Source organism: Sparus aurata, chromosome 15 (assembly GCF_900880675.1).
Source record: "Sparus aurata chromosome 15, fSpaAur1.1, whole genome shotgun sequence".
NCBI lineage: Eukaryota > Metazoa > Chordata > Actinopteri > Spariformes > Sparidae > Sparus > Sparus aurata.
Genome location: NC_044201.1, coordinates 9246557 through 9265044, shown reverse-complemented (window position 1 = coordinate 9265044; position 18488 = coordinate 9246557). Strand labels below are relative to the sequence as shown.

At 41.5% G+C, this 18488-nt stretch overlaps 1 protein-coding gene across 1 annotated transcript; it reads left to right on the top strand.

Annotated features, from left to right (window-relative positions):
• Window positions 1-2955: 2955 nt before the first annotated feature.
• On the top strand, window positions 2956-17911 carry elovl5 (ELOVL fatty acid elongase 5). Its single transcript, XM_030441481.1, has 8 exons — window positions 2956-3079; window positions 7194-7258; window positions 7647-7834; window positions 11236-11313; window positions 11934-12105; window positions 12678-12802; window positions 13382-13516; window positions 15009-17911. The coding sequence occupies exons 2-8, from the start codon at window positions 7201-7203 to the stop codon at window positions 15135-15137; spliced, it is 885 nt and encodes a 294-aa protein (XP_030297341.1). The 5' UTR covers window positions 2956-3079; window positions 7194-7200; the 3' UTR covers window positions 15138-17911.
• The last annotated feature ends 577 nt before the right edge of the window (window positions 17912-18488 follow it).

Sequence of the window (18488 nt, the reverse complement as noted above, 5' to 3'; positions counted from 1 at the left end):
GACCTCTTGGACTAGATAATGATCATGGCTGGTACAGACCCACCCTGTGGAGACACAAGAGGTAGTTTGAGGAAAGAAATTAAAGCGCAGACATGCCCTTGGACTCAATATGAAGACTGAGCGAATACTATGACACGAGAACACCAAAATGACCAAGAAAGGGTTCGTTGTCAAGATCGTAAAAGAGCGTCATAGAGTTGGCAAAATAAAATTAGAAAAAAGTTGGTGGGAATTTGTTTGGATGCTTGATGTGAAAACATTTATTTTTTCAAATACTGTTTGCAGCAGGTCAGTGAATTTTAGTGCAGCCATCTGTCCTCACTAATCCGAGGAAAAACTAGCATTTTTCACGTCAGGCGTTTTGACTTGTAGTAGAAAGAGCAGGTGTTACTAATATAATTAACGGCTCTGTTCACACAAGTATCCCAGTAAGCCTTGACAGTGAGCCGGCATGAACAAATGCCAGGACCCTGACACTGAAGCAGCTTTAATTCATTAATACATTGTGTGATTTACTCCTTGGCTTTTTCTACTGTGAGACCGCGTTATTTCAGTATAATACTGCTCTGATATAATTTCCAGCCGCAGCAGGCAGCTTTTTTAATAGAAAAGGCCCTGATAATTCCACTTTGTATACTCAGTATGGTATACTCTACCTGCCTGGCATCAAAAGGCAGACAGAGACAGTTAGTCAGAAGCAGCCTTTCCCTCAAGAGCTGGTGGAGACCAAAAACAGAGTTTAAAAGGAGAGTGACTTTTATTCATGCTCCAAATGGAAGCTAATGTTGCTCCCGGTGTAAATTGGGCAACTGTTTGCTAACATGCTCAACATGTTCGTTTCTGTTTGACGAGGGTTCGAGAGCTTGAGATTTGGTTCGGTCAGCAAAACTTTGGGCAGTGCCGGGCCGAGCCGAACTCCCTCATTACCACCACTGACACGACCTTAACCCACAACTTATCCAGTGAAGCTGCTCGACAGGCCAGACTGCCGCTGTACTGGGAACTTAGCTGTCTAACTGTGTCAGTACATCTACTGCCCTATTTCTCAGATTCTCACCAGATTTCGTCCCACTTTGTTCTGTATTTCCTGATACTTACCGTATTTTCAAACATATCTATCGGAGGAGTTGGATCTATCACAAATACTACATGATAATAAAGTAATAACATCCGTAATAGTGATCTAATATTATTGGGGGTTTTTTGTTTAGGCATAGACACCTTTATTTGACAGTGGATAGATCGGAAAGGGGAGAGAGATGGGGGGTGTGACATGCAGTACAGGTCCTCCGGCCGGATTCGAACCAGGGTCCACTGCGTTCGTGGCATGCGCTCTAACCACTCAACTACCTGCGCGCCCATGATCTAATATTATATAGGATAAAAAAATCTAACATTGATAGAAGACAGTTTTCTGTGTTGGCTGTTTTCAAAGGTACACAATGTAAGAACTGGCCACCTGTCAAACTCAAACTCCAAACAAACAGGGGGCAGAAACTGTGCCAAAACTGGGAGCTCAGGGCGTGCAGGTGGTCGAGTGGTTCGAGCGCATGCCATAAACGCAGCCGACCCCGGTTCGATTCCGGCCGGAGGTCCTTTGCTGCATGTCACATCCCCCTCTCTCTCCCATATTTCCTATCTGTCTACTGCTTAATAAAGGTGTCGATGCCAAAAAATCTTTAAAAAAAACAAAAAACTGGGAGCTCTAGGGACTCGGGACTGCTGGGGCCAGTAATGATGACGGGTTTACAGTACCAAGGTGATTCACAGCGACTCCCAACAGGACTATGACTCCAGGGATGACACGGCAGGTTCAGGCGGGAACAGGAGGGAGAGGCGTGAGGAGGAGGAGGAGGAGGAGGAGGAGGAGGAGGTTAGGCATTAGTCAGCACCCACCTCCGAGGGTCAGAGCTATATCATCAGACTATCAGCTCCCAGGTGGGAGTCGGTCACACAAGGAATTTTGAATCAAAAATTTATCAATAATCGTAAAGCAAGAGGAAGTTACACGACATGCTGCCTTACCAATATTTTGCCCCGCCCCTTATCACGAGCTGGGTCGGCGCTAGCTGCTTAGCATGCTAACTTTAGTAGATATCTGTGCAACACAGTGCACAGACATCTTTGACTTCACGTTGAAACTGTTATTTCTTCACATTCTGCTGATCAATTGAGTTAAAGGTGCACCAATCAGAAGAGAAATATCGCCGTTGCCTGATGATGATGCATGAAGACGTGAAGACTTTTTTTGTCATGACCGAATAAACTGAGTAGACAAACTTATCTTCAAGGACAGCACAATTACATACTGTTTCACTTCACTGTTTATATGTGGCGGACCCTGCCACCGTTCGAGCTTCAAACAGAGTTCCGGGATCTTATTTCCCCCTGAGAACAGCTTGTTTATTCATTTATGGAAAAAAAATAAACATTGCTGAGTTTGTATTGTTACCTCATTGATATTGTGAACATTACAATTCTGAGAAAATGTCCTCTCCCAAAAACTACACAGACCCCCTTTAATTTTTTTATGTTACATATTGCACCTTTAAGCCACACATTTACTGGTGAAAGGACTTCTTTTTACTTGTAATTGAGTATCTTCATGGTGTCACATTGCTGCTTTTATTCTAGTAAAGGGTCTGACTTCCTCTTCTTTCACCACCATCCCCACATCATTCATGTCATGCACATAAAGATAAATAGTTTACAACAACGGCGGGGACAAATGCACAGAAAGTCCAAAAGAAAGATGTTAAAGCTGACCCCTCACTCCTCACTCCCTGTCTGCATATGACTCGGGTTAACTATTCACAGGAATCCTATTAAAATGCAATTACAGGCCGGCACAGATTGCCTTGATGTCATCTTTTTCACCGTGTTTGCATGTGTGCGTGTGTGTGTGTGTGTGGTTGCAACACACCGGGTCACCTCCTGGCTGCAACTCTCCTGCAGGGCAACGGGCCAGTCTGCGTGTTCCTCCCACTATTTTCCACTGAGCGACAAGGCTGCACATTGTGCTCAGACCGGCCAGCCAGCCAAGGTTACACCGCCGTTCTCTCTCCCCTCCTCGGAAAAGGTAAGCACTCCGCCGCGTCTGCTCGCCCACCACACGCCACATTTCGCCGTCAGAGGGGCGGCCGGCGGACTTTTTTTTTTTTTTTTTTTTTTTTTTAACCGTAAGGCTCTCCGTCGTTTTTCGTCTTGATTAACGTTGCGGCGCGTATGGCGTCCGTAAGCGATGAGTTTGGGTGATGCTGAAGCGGTGACCTCTAGGCTGCTGGATGCGATCGACAGGATGCGATAAGTTTTTTGTTTGTTTGATTGTTTTTTGTTTTTGTTTTTTTGTTAAAAAAAATAATAATTACGCTATTCCCTCTCTGGAACTTTCAGTTTTCAAATGAGGGGATGATGTAATGAGAGCGCCGCGGTCATCAGCTGAGCCGAGCGCACATCTCGCCGTAGTTGAAGCGGGAGCGGGCGGACCGATGCGGGGAGTGAGCCGAACATCACACGTGTGACCCCGATGGAAAATTAGTTTTTTTTAAAATATATATATATATATATATATATATACGATGGATGAGATGCGGGACGCGGATTTGATTAGCTGCGACAGCATCCGCCTTTTTATTTGTTCATGCGTTCGCAGTCCTGCATACTCATCACATCAGCAGTGGGACATGAGTGGAAAGGGATGAAGGCTGCAGCACGTACAGCCTGTAGTTACTGAACTGTTGGGTGGCAGTGATGGTGGTCAGCACTGACACTCACTTCCTGGTGATAACTTTGAATGTCGCTTTCGCTGCTGTCTCAGCAATTTTCTTTTTTTGCACGTATGACTAATGATATGCACAGACATGTTGTTTTAGGAAACTTCTAGAAAGCCATTTCAAATATGAATCTATATCTGCCTGCAAGACTATTCACTACATATATATATAGCCTATGTATATACCCCTATTCTCTCTTTTGTCTCAGTATGAATCTCTGCAGTGTACTGACCTGTATGTTAGATGACATGCCTGTGTGTGTGTGTGTGTGTGTGTGTGTGTGTGTGTGTGTGTGTGTATGGATTCAGTGTATAGTTATTCTCAATACTCATCCCAGCCAGTGAGATATCATGGGATATCAATACAATATAGCCTACAGACTTGCACCAACCATTTACAGAATATATATATAGGTTTGTCCTAGTTATCATTTTTAGTTCAGATTAGCTAAGATATTTGATATTTACATTTAATTACTTGAGCCATTTTTGAGTGGTCTATCTATCTATCTATCTATCTATCTATCTATCTGTCTGTCTGTCTGTCTGTCTGTCTGTCTGTTTTCTCGACTCATTAGAGATGGCTGACACACAGTATCTTCTATTGATATAAAATCTAATATGACACGAAAAGACGTTCTTCTAACCGGGATGAAACTCTGAATCTGGAAAGTGTTTGATGGTGCAAGTGTTTATTATTTTTTAGTCTACACACTGTCATCTCCCCCAACCCTTGTTTAAAATCATTCTCAGCTGCAGTGATGAACCCACCTTGTGAGTCCAGATGATGCTTTATCATTTAAGGTAGCTCCCCGCCCCTCATGTGATTGTTCAGATGTACTTCTGCAGGCTCTGAGTTTGCACAGATTCCCTAACTGGCTGCTAACATGCTCTCCTGTTGTGGCTCATCATGCTCTGATTAAGGCCTCGCAGATTATCTTTTTTTTTTTTTTTGGTGCAGCCTAATGCGTCTCTGATAATCAGAGCACGGATATTACTGCGCCGGGGTTGATCAGAATGAGCCATATTTTGTCCTGTTCGGCAAGTGATTATGGACCAGAGCGACTATCAGTAATATTGTCCAGTGAGCCGTTCACCAAAGCATGCAGGGTTCAATAAACTGGGGTACATATTGTGCAATGTTTACAAGGAAGTCATTCAGACATTACTCTTATTACATAATACAAACAGTATGTGTTCCTTGGATGCTGTTGCACAGCTCAGATTTCAAAATGATTTCCAGGATTGAAGTAAATGCCTCTTCTTATGGCTTGTAAGGAATGGATTGAATGCGTGTAAACAAAGTCACTGGTGTGCCCCCTCCGTTCTTTTAGTCACATTTCAATATCACATGACTGTATATAAGAGCAGCATGCAGATTGAATTGAGATGCTTTAGCTAAATTTGATAGATCCGCTCACATTTCTGTACGTCCAGGTCCAAGGTTATCAGTCACAATCAGGCATGTTATCGGAAATTTTGTTCAGGAATGTGTGCACAGGCTGATGTACAGGCCGTCACATGGTCCCTGTACAGGACACTATTGCACATCTGTTGGAGGCCATCACAGATGGAACAGACCAGGGTCCATCATTTGTGTCATGTTATCTCTGCAGCTGTGGACACAGGTGGGGAGACTGTCCAGCGGTGCAGCAGTCTGTGACGTAATTGGACTGAATTGAGCGTATTGCTCGAAAAAAACACGCGGGTGAAAATGAAATAGAACGCGAGACATTCCTTTGGCTGCGAGGAGGTATCTTGTGCAAAGCGAAGCGAATACAGTGATACAGCAGGGTCTCGCAAACAATATGAAAGAACTGCAGGCTTGTGCAAACACCTCTCGGGTGATAATGAATGAAGAATGTCTGCCTGAGCGTTATCAGGTTTACAGTAAGGAAATCAACTGCAGGGATTTGTGAAGCTTTTGCTGGGCAGTGTCACAACTTCATCTGTGGAGGGATGTGGAGGATGATTGGTCCAGAGTTGTGTGAGAAAGCCCCATCAGTGCGATTACACAATATGATTTAAAGGAAGTGAGTTATGAAAAATGTCCTTGTGCAACTTCACATGTCGCTCAGTGTGCTTCCTTTAGTTGGACTTTTTGTTAGTAGGGAGTGGATGGCCCTGGTAATAATATGTATCTGTGTGATGAATGATCCGGCTGTTAACATCCAGACAGGCATATAAAAGTGCTTCTGCTTCATATCACGGGGTTCATCTGAATGTCACAAGCACGGGAAGAGGGAATCGGTGGAATCCAATATCTTAGTGTAAATTACAGATACTTGTTGATGGAAAAAAAAAAAGTACCCTCGGGGCAGAAAAAACAAACCGTTCTGACATTTGTTTGAATCCACGCTGGACATGACAAATGTGTTTGAGACTCTCACAAAGGACAGCGTGATCAACAGCAGATGTGAACGATAATGCACCACCACAACGTGACAGCTCTGGCAAGATGCACAAAGGTTCAGAGAAGTTTTTGTCAAAGTAGATGTAGCAGCGCTGCCTGCGCCAGCGGATGAGATTCTGCCATTTTAAAAGCCAGAGGAATATCAGCAGTAATAAATCTACACATTAAGACATTGTCGTTACCTTCAACGGCTTCAAAGCCAGAGAACAGCGATAAACCAGTCGCTTTTGAATAGAAACTTTGGTGATAGTCCGAACACATCTGCCTCCTCGCTTCTTGCGTTATGTCCCAGACGGATTGGCCACATTTAGGCTGTTGTCTGAAAGAGGAATGTTAAAGATCAGTTATTGGGACACAAGACATTTTAGAGAACAGGTTTGAGCGCAACAAGACGAAAGCACAGATGAGTGTAAAGACTAACATTAGATCTAGGCCAGAGTAATGACGGACCAGCATCAGTGGTAAGAAAAGCAGTTAGAGTGCCGCTCATAATGACAAACATACAGGAACGAGTCACCCCACTGTGTAGTTTCCCTCAGCTCTGTTGAGCTTTTTAGCGACTTTTAGCTTGTTTCGGTTTAACAGCTTGAAATTTAAGCCACTCTCTCCGCTATCATCAGCATTGTTACTAGCCGCTCTTCCCAACTGAAAAACTCAGATAAAGTCAATGCACACCACCTGCTCACATCCAATTGACAACCAGACAAAGTTAGCGACTAGCTGGCGAACGTAGATGATCGAGTAAAAGTCAGACATTTCCCTCAGGAGCAGGTGGAGAGCAGAACTGAGCTAGAAAGAGAGTGAATGTTGGACTTAACCAGATCCATTTCTCCAAATGACTGGAATCCAAAGCCCAGTATCATTAAACAACTTAAACAAATCATCTACAAGCTTCTAGAGACAGCCGTCAGATCACATTACAATCCGCTCACACGTGGCCGGTAAAAAAGTGCTGGATGTAAAACATGTGATGGATGAGTTAGCTAACATTATGCGTTGTGTCATCAGGTGACAGATGGAGACCTTCAATCACAAACTGAATGTTTACTTCGAGACATGGATGGGTCCCCGAGGTGAGTCAGGTTTATCTTATCATCCTGTTGCTTTGTAAGATGTGCTGCTCGGATCTCTGTGTGTCTTCCACCAAAATGTTGCCAAAATATAATGATTACTGCAAAAGTTCAGACATCACTTCGGTGAGGGTAAACATTACCTGAAACCTTTGACTGAGTCCGTCATCACATGTTGCACCCACTGCATGCACTTGCACAAGAATTCTGCAGGGGTTTTTCACCTTTTTGCTGATTACCTTTCTAGGCGTTGAGCAAACACCCCACTGTGTACACTGCTGCTGGTCTCCACCTTTCAAGGCCTGCTGCAGTAACCAAAGAGGCGCCCTTATCGGCCTCCTCTTGATCTACAGTAGTGATAAAAACCGGCCTTGTTATCTCCATATTTCAGATCAGCGGGTGCGGGGATGGCTACTGCTCGACAACTACCCACCAACCTTTGCACTCACAGTCATGTACCTTCTGATCGTGTGGATGGGGCCCAAGTACATGAAACACCGGCAGCCGTACTCCTGCAGAGGCCTCCTGGTGCTCTACAATCTGGGCCTCACTCTCCTGTCCTTCTACATGTTCTATGAGGTAAACAGGCTGCTTGGCACTGAGAGACGTGGCGAAGTGCAGCAATCACTGCGGCGTCACACTGCAGACAAACAATAGAACATAAAAGAGGAAACAAACCTGAACTAGAAATAGTGCCACAGGAATCAGCTCTGTAACCCAGAAATATGTCAGCATCTTTGCAGATCTGCTTCATCCAGAAGTCAATAGGTTTTTTTGAATGGGTTTTCAGTTTGATGTTTGAAATAAGGTCTGTGGTTACCACAAGCTCAAGGGACTTTCACACTTTGTTGTCGGTAAATACACCACCTGTGAATTTTAAAGCAATAACATATTTAAAAAGGCTGATGCTAACAGGTGGCTAAATGAGACTTCAGAGGTTTACGGGGACATTAATGGCAAGTAACTAGATTTGAGTTGCTAATTATTCCAGGTTTTCAACCTGTTGATTGGCCAATTTGTGATAAAGTCTGTGTAGTATAGGGAAGTAGAAAGCTTTGCACTGTAGCATTGTAGTGATTTTATAGCTTAATGTAAGCTTTCTACTTCTGGCGATTGCATTTACGTTTTACGTTCATTTGTGAGGATTATCCTGCTGAACAAAACGTGTATAAGCTTGTGTTTGCCACATAGTTTATTTTCTGCAATAATATTAAACCGAATTGAAAAATCCCATCAGCTTTTTGATAAGAGAATACGTTAGCATCTTTGAAATCCCATCAGCTTTTTGATGAGGCAATGCTAACCTCCAGTTTAGCCTACAAAAATACATCATCCCTGCAGCACTCTGTATATGTTTAATCATAGGAATAATTTTACATACAAAAATTCACGCTTCGTTATCTTGCCATAGTTATTTGAGATGATTGATACCACTCTCATGTGCACACATTCAGTATTAAGCAACAATAAGCAGAAAGTTAGCTTAGCATCAAGCACGAAGGTAGGGTTAAACAGCTAGCAAGGCACTGCCCAAAGTACCAACATCCCAATTTCAGTACCTTTAAAGCTCACTAATTTACATATCATATCTTGTTTGTTAACTACATACAAAAACCAATATGTAAATACAACAAGCAGTTGTTTTCTGGGGGGGGGGGGGGTTACAGTATGGGCCTCTTGTAAGAGTTGAGTTAAAGTAGATCAATCATATCTGTCTGTTCAGCTAAAAAAGGGAATCATTAATAGCAAAACCACAAATTATCATTTTCACAGTAATTTTTACAATTTAAATCTTTGTACAAATCTAGGCTAACGTGCTACTGGCACCAGCTAATCACCAGACAAATAGGAGAGCAGTATCAAATCTCGGCAAGAAAAACTACGAAACCATACTCCCAAACTGTCAAACATTTGTTTTATATTCGAGGATAAAGTCAGTAGACTTCTGGTGTTTTGTCATACTAAGCTCTTGATGCTAAGCTGATACAACATAGAAGTAGGATTAGGCGACTTATCTGGCAGACAGGTAAGAGAATGGACTCAATCTTCCCATCTAACTCTCAGCAGCAAACCAAATTTCCTATTTCATTGGGTGTTTAACTGTGTCTTTAACACTTGGCTCTGATTAGACGAGGGCCTGTGGCTACCCTTTTGCTGAAAGCTACCATGAGAGACAATGCTATCAGGGAGTGAGAGCAACACAGCTGGACGCTGACAGGCTCATTGTTTCAGCCATCAAATCCCTCATATATGCCCTCACAGACATCAGCACAGCCCCCTATTGTCTGCTCAAAAACTGCCTTTTTTATAAACAGCTGACTATATAACTGAAATTGATAGAGGCACGGATGGACAAAAATGGAATTACATTTCTTATTTGGCGTAGTAGAAATCGTGGCCAGACTAAGCTAATTATAGTGATCGTATCTGTTGTTTGTTGTACACGTGAACACCGGGAGGAACAAAGTGTTTTCGTGCGCAGGCACTGGAGGTCTAAAGTATCTGCACTCTCCTCCCCATCCAGCAGGTTTCTTGTCTTTCTGTCTGCATTGCGTAAGGCCCCAGTGGACTGTTGGCTGTGAGATTCATTAAACCCTGTACTCTGACAATGCCCCAGCCATGGGGTGAACTTTTGGCAGTCCAAAATCAATGCCACCTGATGTGAATCAAAGTACAGGGCGGTTTTGTTCTTGTCAGCTTTCCAGGGAACAGAGGTCCATCACATAACGATTGTGATTACAACTGATTGTGATGAATTTTGATTATTTATGGGCTGGCCGATGCTACTGTGAGTCGGAAGAAAGAATCGAAGAGTTATATCTTTTCAATATATCAATTCATGGTCAAAAAACCAGGCTGCACTTCATTCTGTTGCTGGTTCTCCACTGGTGGCACATTCTTGGCTCTGGGGTTAGTTAGTGAAGTCTTTTACAGCAGCAGACAAAGACAGAGGGTCTATATTGATTGGTGAATCAGCAAGAAAGCCACTGCATCTACGTGCATTTGAATATTTATTCTATAAAGCGACACTGATTTTTACACATATAGATTAGTTTACTTGTCACATGGAGTGCTTTTCAGTTTACGAACACAGTGGAGTAATGTCTTTTGTGGCTTTTGTCAAGTCTGAAAAAATAATCCTGATGATGTCATGGTGTGTGTGATGTTCTGTTGTGTTTAATTTGTTTTCTTGTTTACTATGTTTAAATTGTGGAAGAGACTGCGAATCAAAATTAGTTTTCAGATACAATTAATCAAATAATGATAAGATCATGTTTTAAAATGACCCAAAAGCATTTAAAGGGTAACTCCACCAATTTTACACATAAAGTGTGTTCACATGTCTTGGGGAGTCCTACTGCATATGTGAAAAGGATGCACGCAATCTAATGAATCTCCTCCAGTGATGGAACTCTGTGGCTGAGTTGAATTCTGGGTAATGTAGGAGCCAGGTTAGAAGAAGGCATAGAATTAAAAAAAGGGGGATATCTCTGGTTCTGCTGTAATGATTGGTATTACTTGTTTTTTAAACTGACCACAGTGAGTCCAACAGTGTTATGTGCAATGCGTGCAATGTTAGACCAGTGGGCCGCTTTTCAGATCCCACAATGCAATTTTAATAGATTACACGCAGCTTCCTCAGGAGCCACAAAATACTTAATGGTAGTTTTTATTTCAGAATGAGCTCATGTTACTTACTTCCTAATTAAATCAAATATTTGTATGTTGTGTTCTGTATCTAACGTCAGCAGCTAAAGGTCAAAGACCAAACTGATCCGACCTTCTGTCTGTCTGTGCTTGGGTTTATCACTTGGCAGAGAAAGTCACATTTTACAACCTCGTATCCTCGTATCGATTTACACTTTTTCATTGGCATTTGTGCATTGCTGTTTCTGTGTGTTTGTCTTGTATGTGTGTTCTGTATTCGAGGATCCGTCAAAACATCCATTCATGCTTAATCTTACTGGCTTTTTCTTCAGCTTGTTACTGCTGTGTGGTATGGCGGCTACAATTTCTACTGCCAGGACACTCACAGTGCACAGGACGTGGATAATAAGGTGGGTCAGATTTACACGAATCCACCTTTACATTTATTGCTGGTGATTTTATTTTCATTTGACGTCATTTCATTACAAAGTTCATGAAACCACGTACTGTTTCTTGACATAATAAACACTATAGTAAAGACATAAATACCAATTTCTGTAGACAGCAGCACAGCTTGAGCGCATTTGTAATATTAAAGTCTCTGTATCTCTCAAACTGCTCTCATTTCTATGGGCGGGTACCTGTAATTCCCAGCAGATAAGCTGCAGAAACAGGGAGTCAATTTAATCTAACTCATGTCACCATGATGACTGTTCGGTGTCCCTAGTGAGCTCTGCAGTGGAGCTGAAAACAAGGCTCACAGTGAAAAGTGCACAGCGTTGCAGTTCTGCGGTGATTAAAATAAAAAGTTTATCAATATGTCACTCCGACAGATTATTAAATTGCTTTATGATTCACCCTGAACTTCCAAGGACACATAGATCCTTATCATCTCGTATGATGAATAGTGTGTGTGTGTGTACGCGCGCGTGTGTGTGTGTGTGTGCACGCGTGCGTGTGTGTGTGTGGATTTTGAATGAGCTTTAACGATTCATTCTATCTTTATATTGTGTTTGCGGTTTCCTCTCAGATCATAAATGTCCTTTGGTGGTACTACTTCTCCAAGCTCATTGAGTTCATGGACACCTTTTTCTTCATACTACGGAAGAATAATCACCAGATCACCTTTCTTCACATCTACCACCACGCCAGCATGCTGAATATCTGGTGGTTTGTTATGAACTGGGTACCCTGCGGCCACTGTGAGTGTTTTAACACAACTTTGCCCTCCAGTGACTCAAATCTTTCCAGCAACAACATTTACCGTTTGGCTTTGAAGGGAGCTAAATAATTCAAGTGCTCTAGTGTCAAACCCATTAGACCTGAAAAGAGCCTGTTTTCCCCACAAAACCTTTAAGGTCACGAAGTGACACAGTTATCGACCTAAGCACTGCTGCACTTTACTGCTGTGTAACATACTTTTTTGGGACTTTTCAACTAAAGTTGTGCAGAAGTTATGACGTTGTCTCACTCCTTAAAATCATTAATGCGCCTTTTATTGTTGACTTGAATATAATGTGGCATTTCTGATCTATAAACATGTTTTATTATTTATGAGGCGTTCACTGCTTTATTTTTGTGTTACGTTACTATTATGGTTTCTATTGATTTTGCTTGAACTCTATGGTAATTGTTCCAAACAGAGCAGACTAATGAAACGTTTGTTATTCCCTGTATGACTGCCCTCCTGAATGCCAGTCATTCGCCATTTGCTGACAGTAATTGCTCGCTGTAGATGAATAACTTCCTGTGTCTCTCCTCTGTGTCTCGTCAGCGTACTTCGGTGCCTCCCTAAACAGCTTCGTCCACGTCGTGATGTATTCTTACTACGGCCTCTCAGCCATCCCAGCCATGCGGCCGTACCTTTGGTGGAAGAAGTACATCACACAGTTCCAGCTGGTGGGTTCATCCCAGCAGTGGAAGATATATACAAATCCTTAACTCAAGTAAAAGTATCGATTCCACAGTGTAAAAAAGTACTCCGTTACAAATAGATGTCCTGTATGCTAAAGCTTAAAGTTTAGTGTTTAGGATTTAAGGTGGTCTGAGGACAGAAATAGAATGTAATATTGTTTTTATTAGTGTATTATCACATGAAACAGAGAATCGTTGTAGCGTCAGCCAGTTTATATAATACTTGATTAAAGGCATTTATCACTATATTATTATTTTAATAAATTTAGTTTTTTCCTACCAGTCTCTTCCCTTGTTTTACCAAAAAAAAAAGTATTTTCTGTCTTCTTGTTTGATCTGATATAGCTGTTTAGTTTTCAAAAGTGTTTGTGGACTATTTTCTGCATCATAGTCTTCAGCTTTAATACAGTGCAGACACTTTTACACTCCCTAAGATATTTTAGGCTCTGGATCAATATTACGTTTCTGTGTGCTCTCTGGGTCACCTTCTCACTCTACTATGTTTGTGTGTGTGTGTGTGTGTGTGTGTGTGTGTTTGTGTGTTGTGTTGTGTTTTCCCCACAGATCCAGTTCTTTTTAACCATGTCCCAGACAATATTTGCAGTCATATGGCCATGTGGCTTCCCAGATGGATGGCTTTACTTCCAAATAGGTTACATGGTCACGCTAATTTTCCTATTCTCAAACTTCTACATGCAGGTCAGTTGTTTTTCAATTATTAAACATTCTATTAATGAGTTTAAAGGATAAGTCTGGTGATACATTGTCAGCAAATCAGATCCCACTGGCATCAATGTCAAATGAACCTAAGGGTCCTATGTTTGCAGCTTACTATGTTCCAAGAGTCCTATATTCCCTGTGTCTATGTTTCCAGATCCTATATTCCCGGCATTCTATGTTCCCGGTTCCTATGTTCCCAGTATCTATTTTCCAAGGGTCTTTTGTTCCAAAAGTTCTATGGTTCTGTGTCTATGTTCCCAGGGTCCTATATTCTCTGCATTTATGTTCCCAGCGTCCAATGTTCCCAGCGTTCTATGTTCACAATATCTTATGTTCCCAGGGTCCTATGTTCCCTGCATCTTATGTTCTTGGGGTTCTATGTTACCAGTATCCTAGGTTCCCATGGTCCTATCTTCACAGAGTTCTTCGTTCTCCACTACTGTGTTCCCAGAATTTGACCCCAGAGTCCTTTGTTCCCAGGGTCACATGTTCCGAGTGTCCTTTTTCCTGGTGTCTATATTCTTAACGTCCTATGTTCCCAGAGTCGACTCTGCCTGTGTCTATATTCCCAGAGCCCCATGTTTCAGGCGTCCATGTTCCCAGCGTCTATGTCCCTACATCTATGGTCCTTTAGTCCCATGTTCCCCCATGTCTAGAGCAACGTCTATGCCAGCTCCTATGTTCCTGACATCCTATGTTCTCAGAGTCCCCATGTTCCATGTTTATGTTCCCTGACCCTATGGTCTCAGTGTCAATTGTTCCTTGCATCAATGTTTCCGGAGTCCCATGTTCCCCATATTTATGTTTCTAGTGTCCTTTTTTCCCAGGGTCTAATGTTCCCCTGGCTATGTTACCAGATCCTAGGTTCCCATGGTCCTATCTTCCCAGAGTCCTGTGTTCTCTGCTACTATGTTCCCAGACACCTATGTTTCCGTGTCTATGTTCCCAGAATTATTTATTCCCAGAGTCCTTTGTTCCTGCATTCATGTTTTCAGAGTCCCATGTTCCTTGTGTCTGTTACTAGATCATATGTTTCCAGCATTCTTTGTTCCTTGCATTTATGTTTCCAGAGTCCCAAGTTCCCCGTATTCATGTTTTCAGAGTCCCATGTTCCTTGTGTCTGTTACTAGATCATATGTTTCCAGCATCCTATGCTCCTTGCATTTATGTTTCCAGAGTCCCATGTTCCCCGTATTCATGTTTCCAGTGTCCTATGTTCCCCCATCTATGTTATATGAGAGTTGTTGTTGTTTGTTGTTGTTGTAGTTTTTAAAATCTGATAGCGACATATTGGCCAATTTGCCATTGTGTTCTGTCAGCCAAGCTCTGCGATGAAGACAGGTTATGATTACTACCAAACTACTATCTCACAGTGTAAATAGACATTTGTATTACAGTAACATTATTTAACCTTTTAACCTCAGTCATTTTTAACACCGTGCTCTGTCTGCTTTCCTCTCTTTTACATAAGACTTACAACAAGCACAGTGCGTCTCTAAGGAAGGAGCACCAGAACGGCTCTCCTCTATCGACAAATGGACATGCAAACGGGACGCCATCGATGGAGCACGCTGCACACAAGAAACTGAGAGTGGATTGACATTTGACAAACCGTCACCCCATTCTCACTGTAGTGCGTTAGCTAATGCTGCTAGGAGGTATCTTCTTATCTAGAATAGTCTTGCACTTGAGATGAAAGCCATAGCCACATTACATCCAGAGACTTACCATGTTTTTACACACATTCCTACTCATGGTATTTAAGTATTCACTTAATATATTTAAAGAGAATTGTACTATGGTTGAAACTGCACAACATGCCCCCCACCCCCTCCATTCTCAGTCCCAAGCAAAAATCTATTTCTTGCTACCAGCAAACAAACACACTTTGACTCATCCCATGATGCTTTACACAAAGACGGTCCAAAGATGACAGCTCCTGTGAGGGTGTTGGCAGCTGAAGGTCTCATCACACTCAATGACATTTCTGTCTCAACAACCCAAGGGACAATGAAAATAACGCAGTGCTTACTGTGGTCCTTAATGTGTAACTAGAGCATGCATCTTATGTCTTGCTTTATCTCACTCTTGCCTGCGCTGTTGCGTAATCCTAACGTTTGCCCTGTGTATTCAATAATGCATTTTATTGACAGGTTGTAACAGCAGAAGCTGCATTTTGCTGAATATTTGCAGAGCAGGGTTTCCAAAGTGGAATATTTAGCCATCGAACCGAAGCATAACCAAAACAAAGTCAAAGTGTACTGCATATGCTAGGATTCATATTCAAACCAGTTTAAGACACAGTGTTAGAGGGCAGTTGGTGTACACATTTAAACCTAGTTCTCCTTGACATCCCCCATGTTACAAAAACATTTTTCCCCTTTTCACACTGTGTTATATATACTTTAGCTTTATCCAGTAAATACAATTAGAACTTGAATTCATTGACATTTATTAAATTAAGGCGATGCACATTAGGTCTGCATTGCAACTGCTTATTGTTAATATTTAGGTATCAAATTTATTTAGTGAATATAATAAACTCAAATATGTTATATCCAGATAAAAATTTATTTATGATTGAGAGTTAAAGCTTATCATCGACCATGGAAACATTTGAAGAAAAAAAAAAAACACTCTCACCAGGAGCTCCATTTAGTAGACGCTCTGGAGCTTTTGATTATAATATGATCTTCCCCAATACATGTAGCTTGCCCAGTTGTTAGGAAAAGTAGAGCTGCAGCTACCAGTCATTTTCATTGCCAATCAATTAGTTGTTTTGTCTTTAAAACGTCTGAAAATGGGGAAAAATGACGACCAGTGTTTCCCGAAGCATTTCCTCATTTCAGAGCCTGGAATCTGGAAATTTTGACTTTTTTCGGTTTAATTATTACTCTGATAAAACGGGTATCAATTATCAAAATAGTCCACAGTTCATTTAACACATGCATGGTTATAATAGTTGCAGCTCTCATGGGAAGTCTTTAAAACGCTCAGGGAAATGGCAATGTAAACGTCTCCAATTGTGTAAACCACATGTGCTGAGGAAGATCATGTGAAAAGCTCCAAAACAGCCACTAAGTGGACCTTGTTGTGGAGTTGTTCTATCAAACACTTCAGTTTTTTGTTTTTTTTTAAGTACATACATAAAAAAGGGTGCCTTCTGGACAAGTTGATTTGGTTTCTAACGAAGCATTTTTCATCTTTGTAATATACTATCACATGATTCATGTTGGTCCACTGTAGAACGACATGTGTCAGACATCCTGTTTAAATCCTGTGCCTGACTCTTAGTCTCTTTTCTTTTTAAATATCGAAAGTCCCGAGCGATCATTCCAAACATGACATACAGTAAACACAATAAAGATGTTTATCTTACATTGGAGGAGTAGTTGGGAAATATATGTGTTCATTTTCTTTCATTTGAAGATCAATACCACTTTCATGTCTGTAGACTGTGACCTGAAGCTATAGCTAGCAGCCTGCTAGCCTGTCAAAATACGGCTGATTTCAATCATCTCATCCAACCAATGGCAAGAAAGGAAACAAGCCTTTATGTATTTCCCAAAATAATGATCTTTTTCTCATTTTATCATATTAACATGATATTTTTTTTTTTTTTTTTTTTTTAAGTAAACACAATAACAATGTCAATTCATGAGAGTGAACTGCGAAGTGTTCCGAATGTTAATGTTACTGTGTTGAAACCATTGCCAGGGGTCTGCATATTTAATGCTGGTTTAGAAACCTGAGGTAGGCTACAGGGATGTTTGAATTCTGAGCTCTGTAAATCTGACGCCCTCGCCGCGGTGCGCTGCTCCACCATGTCGATTCAATGTAACGAGGTACTGTAAGGCCTTAACCACTGAATGAGCATGACATGTTGCTCAGACGTATAGGTGACCCAGATTCACGTTCACTGCATCAGAAATTATTGTTGAAAATCTGAATAATACATACAGGGGTCGCATTTTCTCTGCATGATGAATCTGGTCCACAGATGTCTGCCGTTCACCATGCATGAGCCATAACTGCTCTTAAACTGAACTGTAGATATTTGTCTTCTTCATTTTCCAGCTCTATGCCACCCCTGTTACAGTTTGTCCTTCGTACAAGATGACAGCGCTGAAGATAACAGGGTTTATATTTTTAAGGGCAGGATTAGCATTGAAGTACTCCCCAATTAATGAAAGCCAAGGAAGCGTAACAGCTATGTAAGCTAATTAGATACTGCAAACTAAGGGCCTACATTTTCAACTGTTAAAATAAATACATATATATTTTCTGAAAGTTGGGGTAAATCTGGGTTAACTTGTTGTGACTCATGCTTTACTCGCTGTAACACATTAAAAACAAACTCGGATTGTAAAGCCACATGTTTTCACATTGTTTTTCTTCCTTGAAAATGATGTAAATGATGCAAATAGTGTTGCCCGAGGACAGAGAAAATGTCTATGACGAGAATCTCTGGTCAGTGAACACATTTATTAGCCATGCTAACGGCTCTATTGACAACGCTGTTAGATTGCTGGTAGGTTCGAACGTTAGCATGCTATTGCGCAAAATTAAAATGGCGAACACTTAAATTTGAATTTTGATGGCAGTAAAGTGGTGTTATTAACAAAATCTAACAACAATGTTTTATCAGAGAAATATGGAATCATTAAGGGATGCTTCCTTAATCAAATACTGAAAGACTCTACGGTGAATAAAATGTCACTGTCACCTCACTGTCAGAAATCTGTGTGTAACGCTGCTACAACCTGTTTAGATAGCGTAAGATCAAGCTACTGTGTGTGAATGTCAAAAGTGCAATATGTAAGAATTGGCCGGCTGTCTAATTCATACTACTAAACAAAAAGGGGAGCAGCATGTCACCACAATAACTGCTAACTATAGCTGTTGGGAGCCCAGAGCACCGGGGCGGTGTAGGTGTTGTAGGTGTACACCA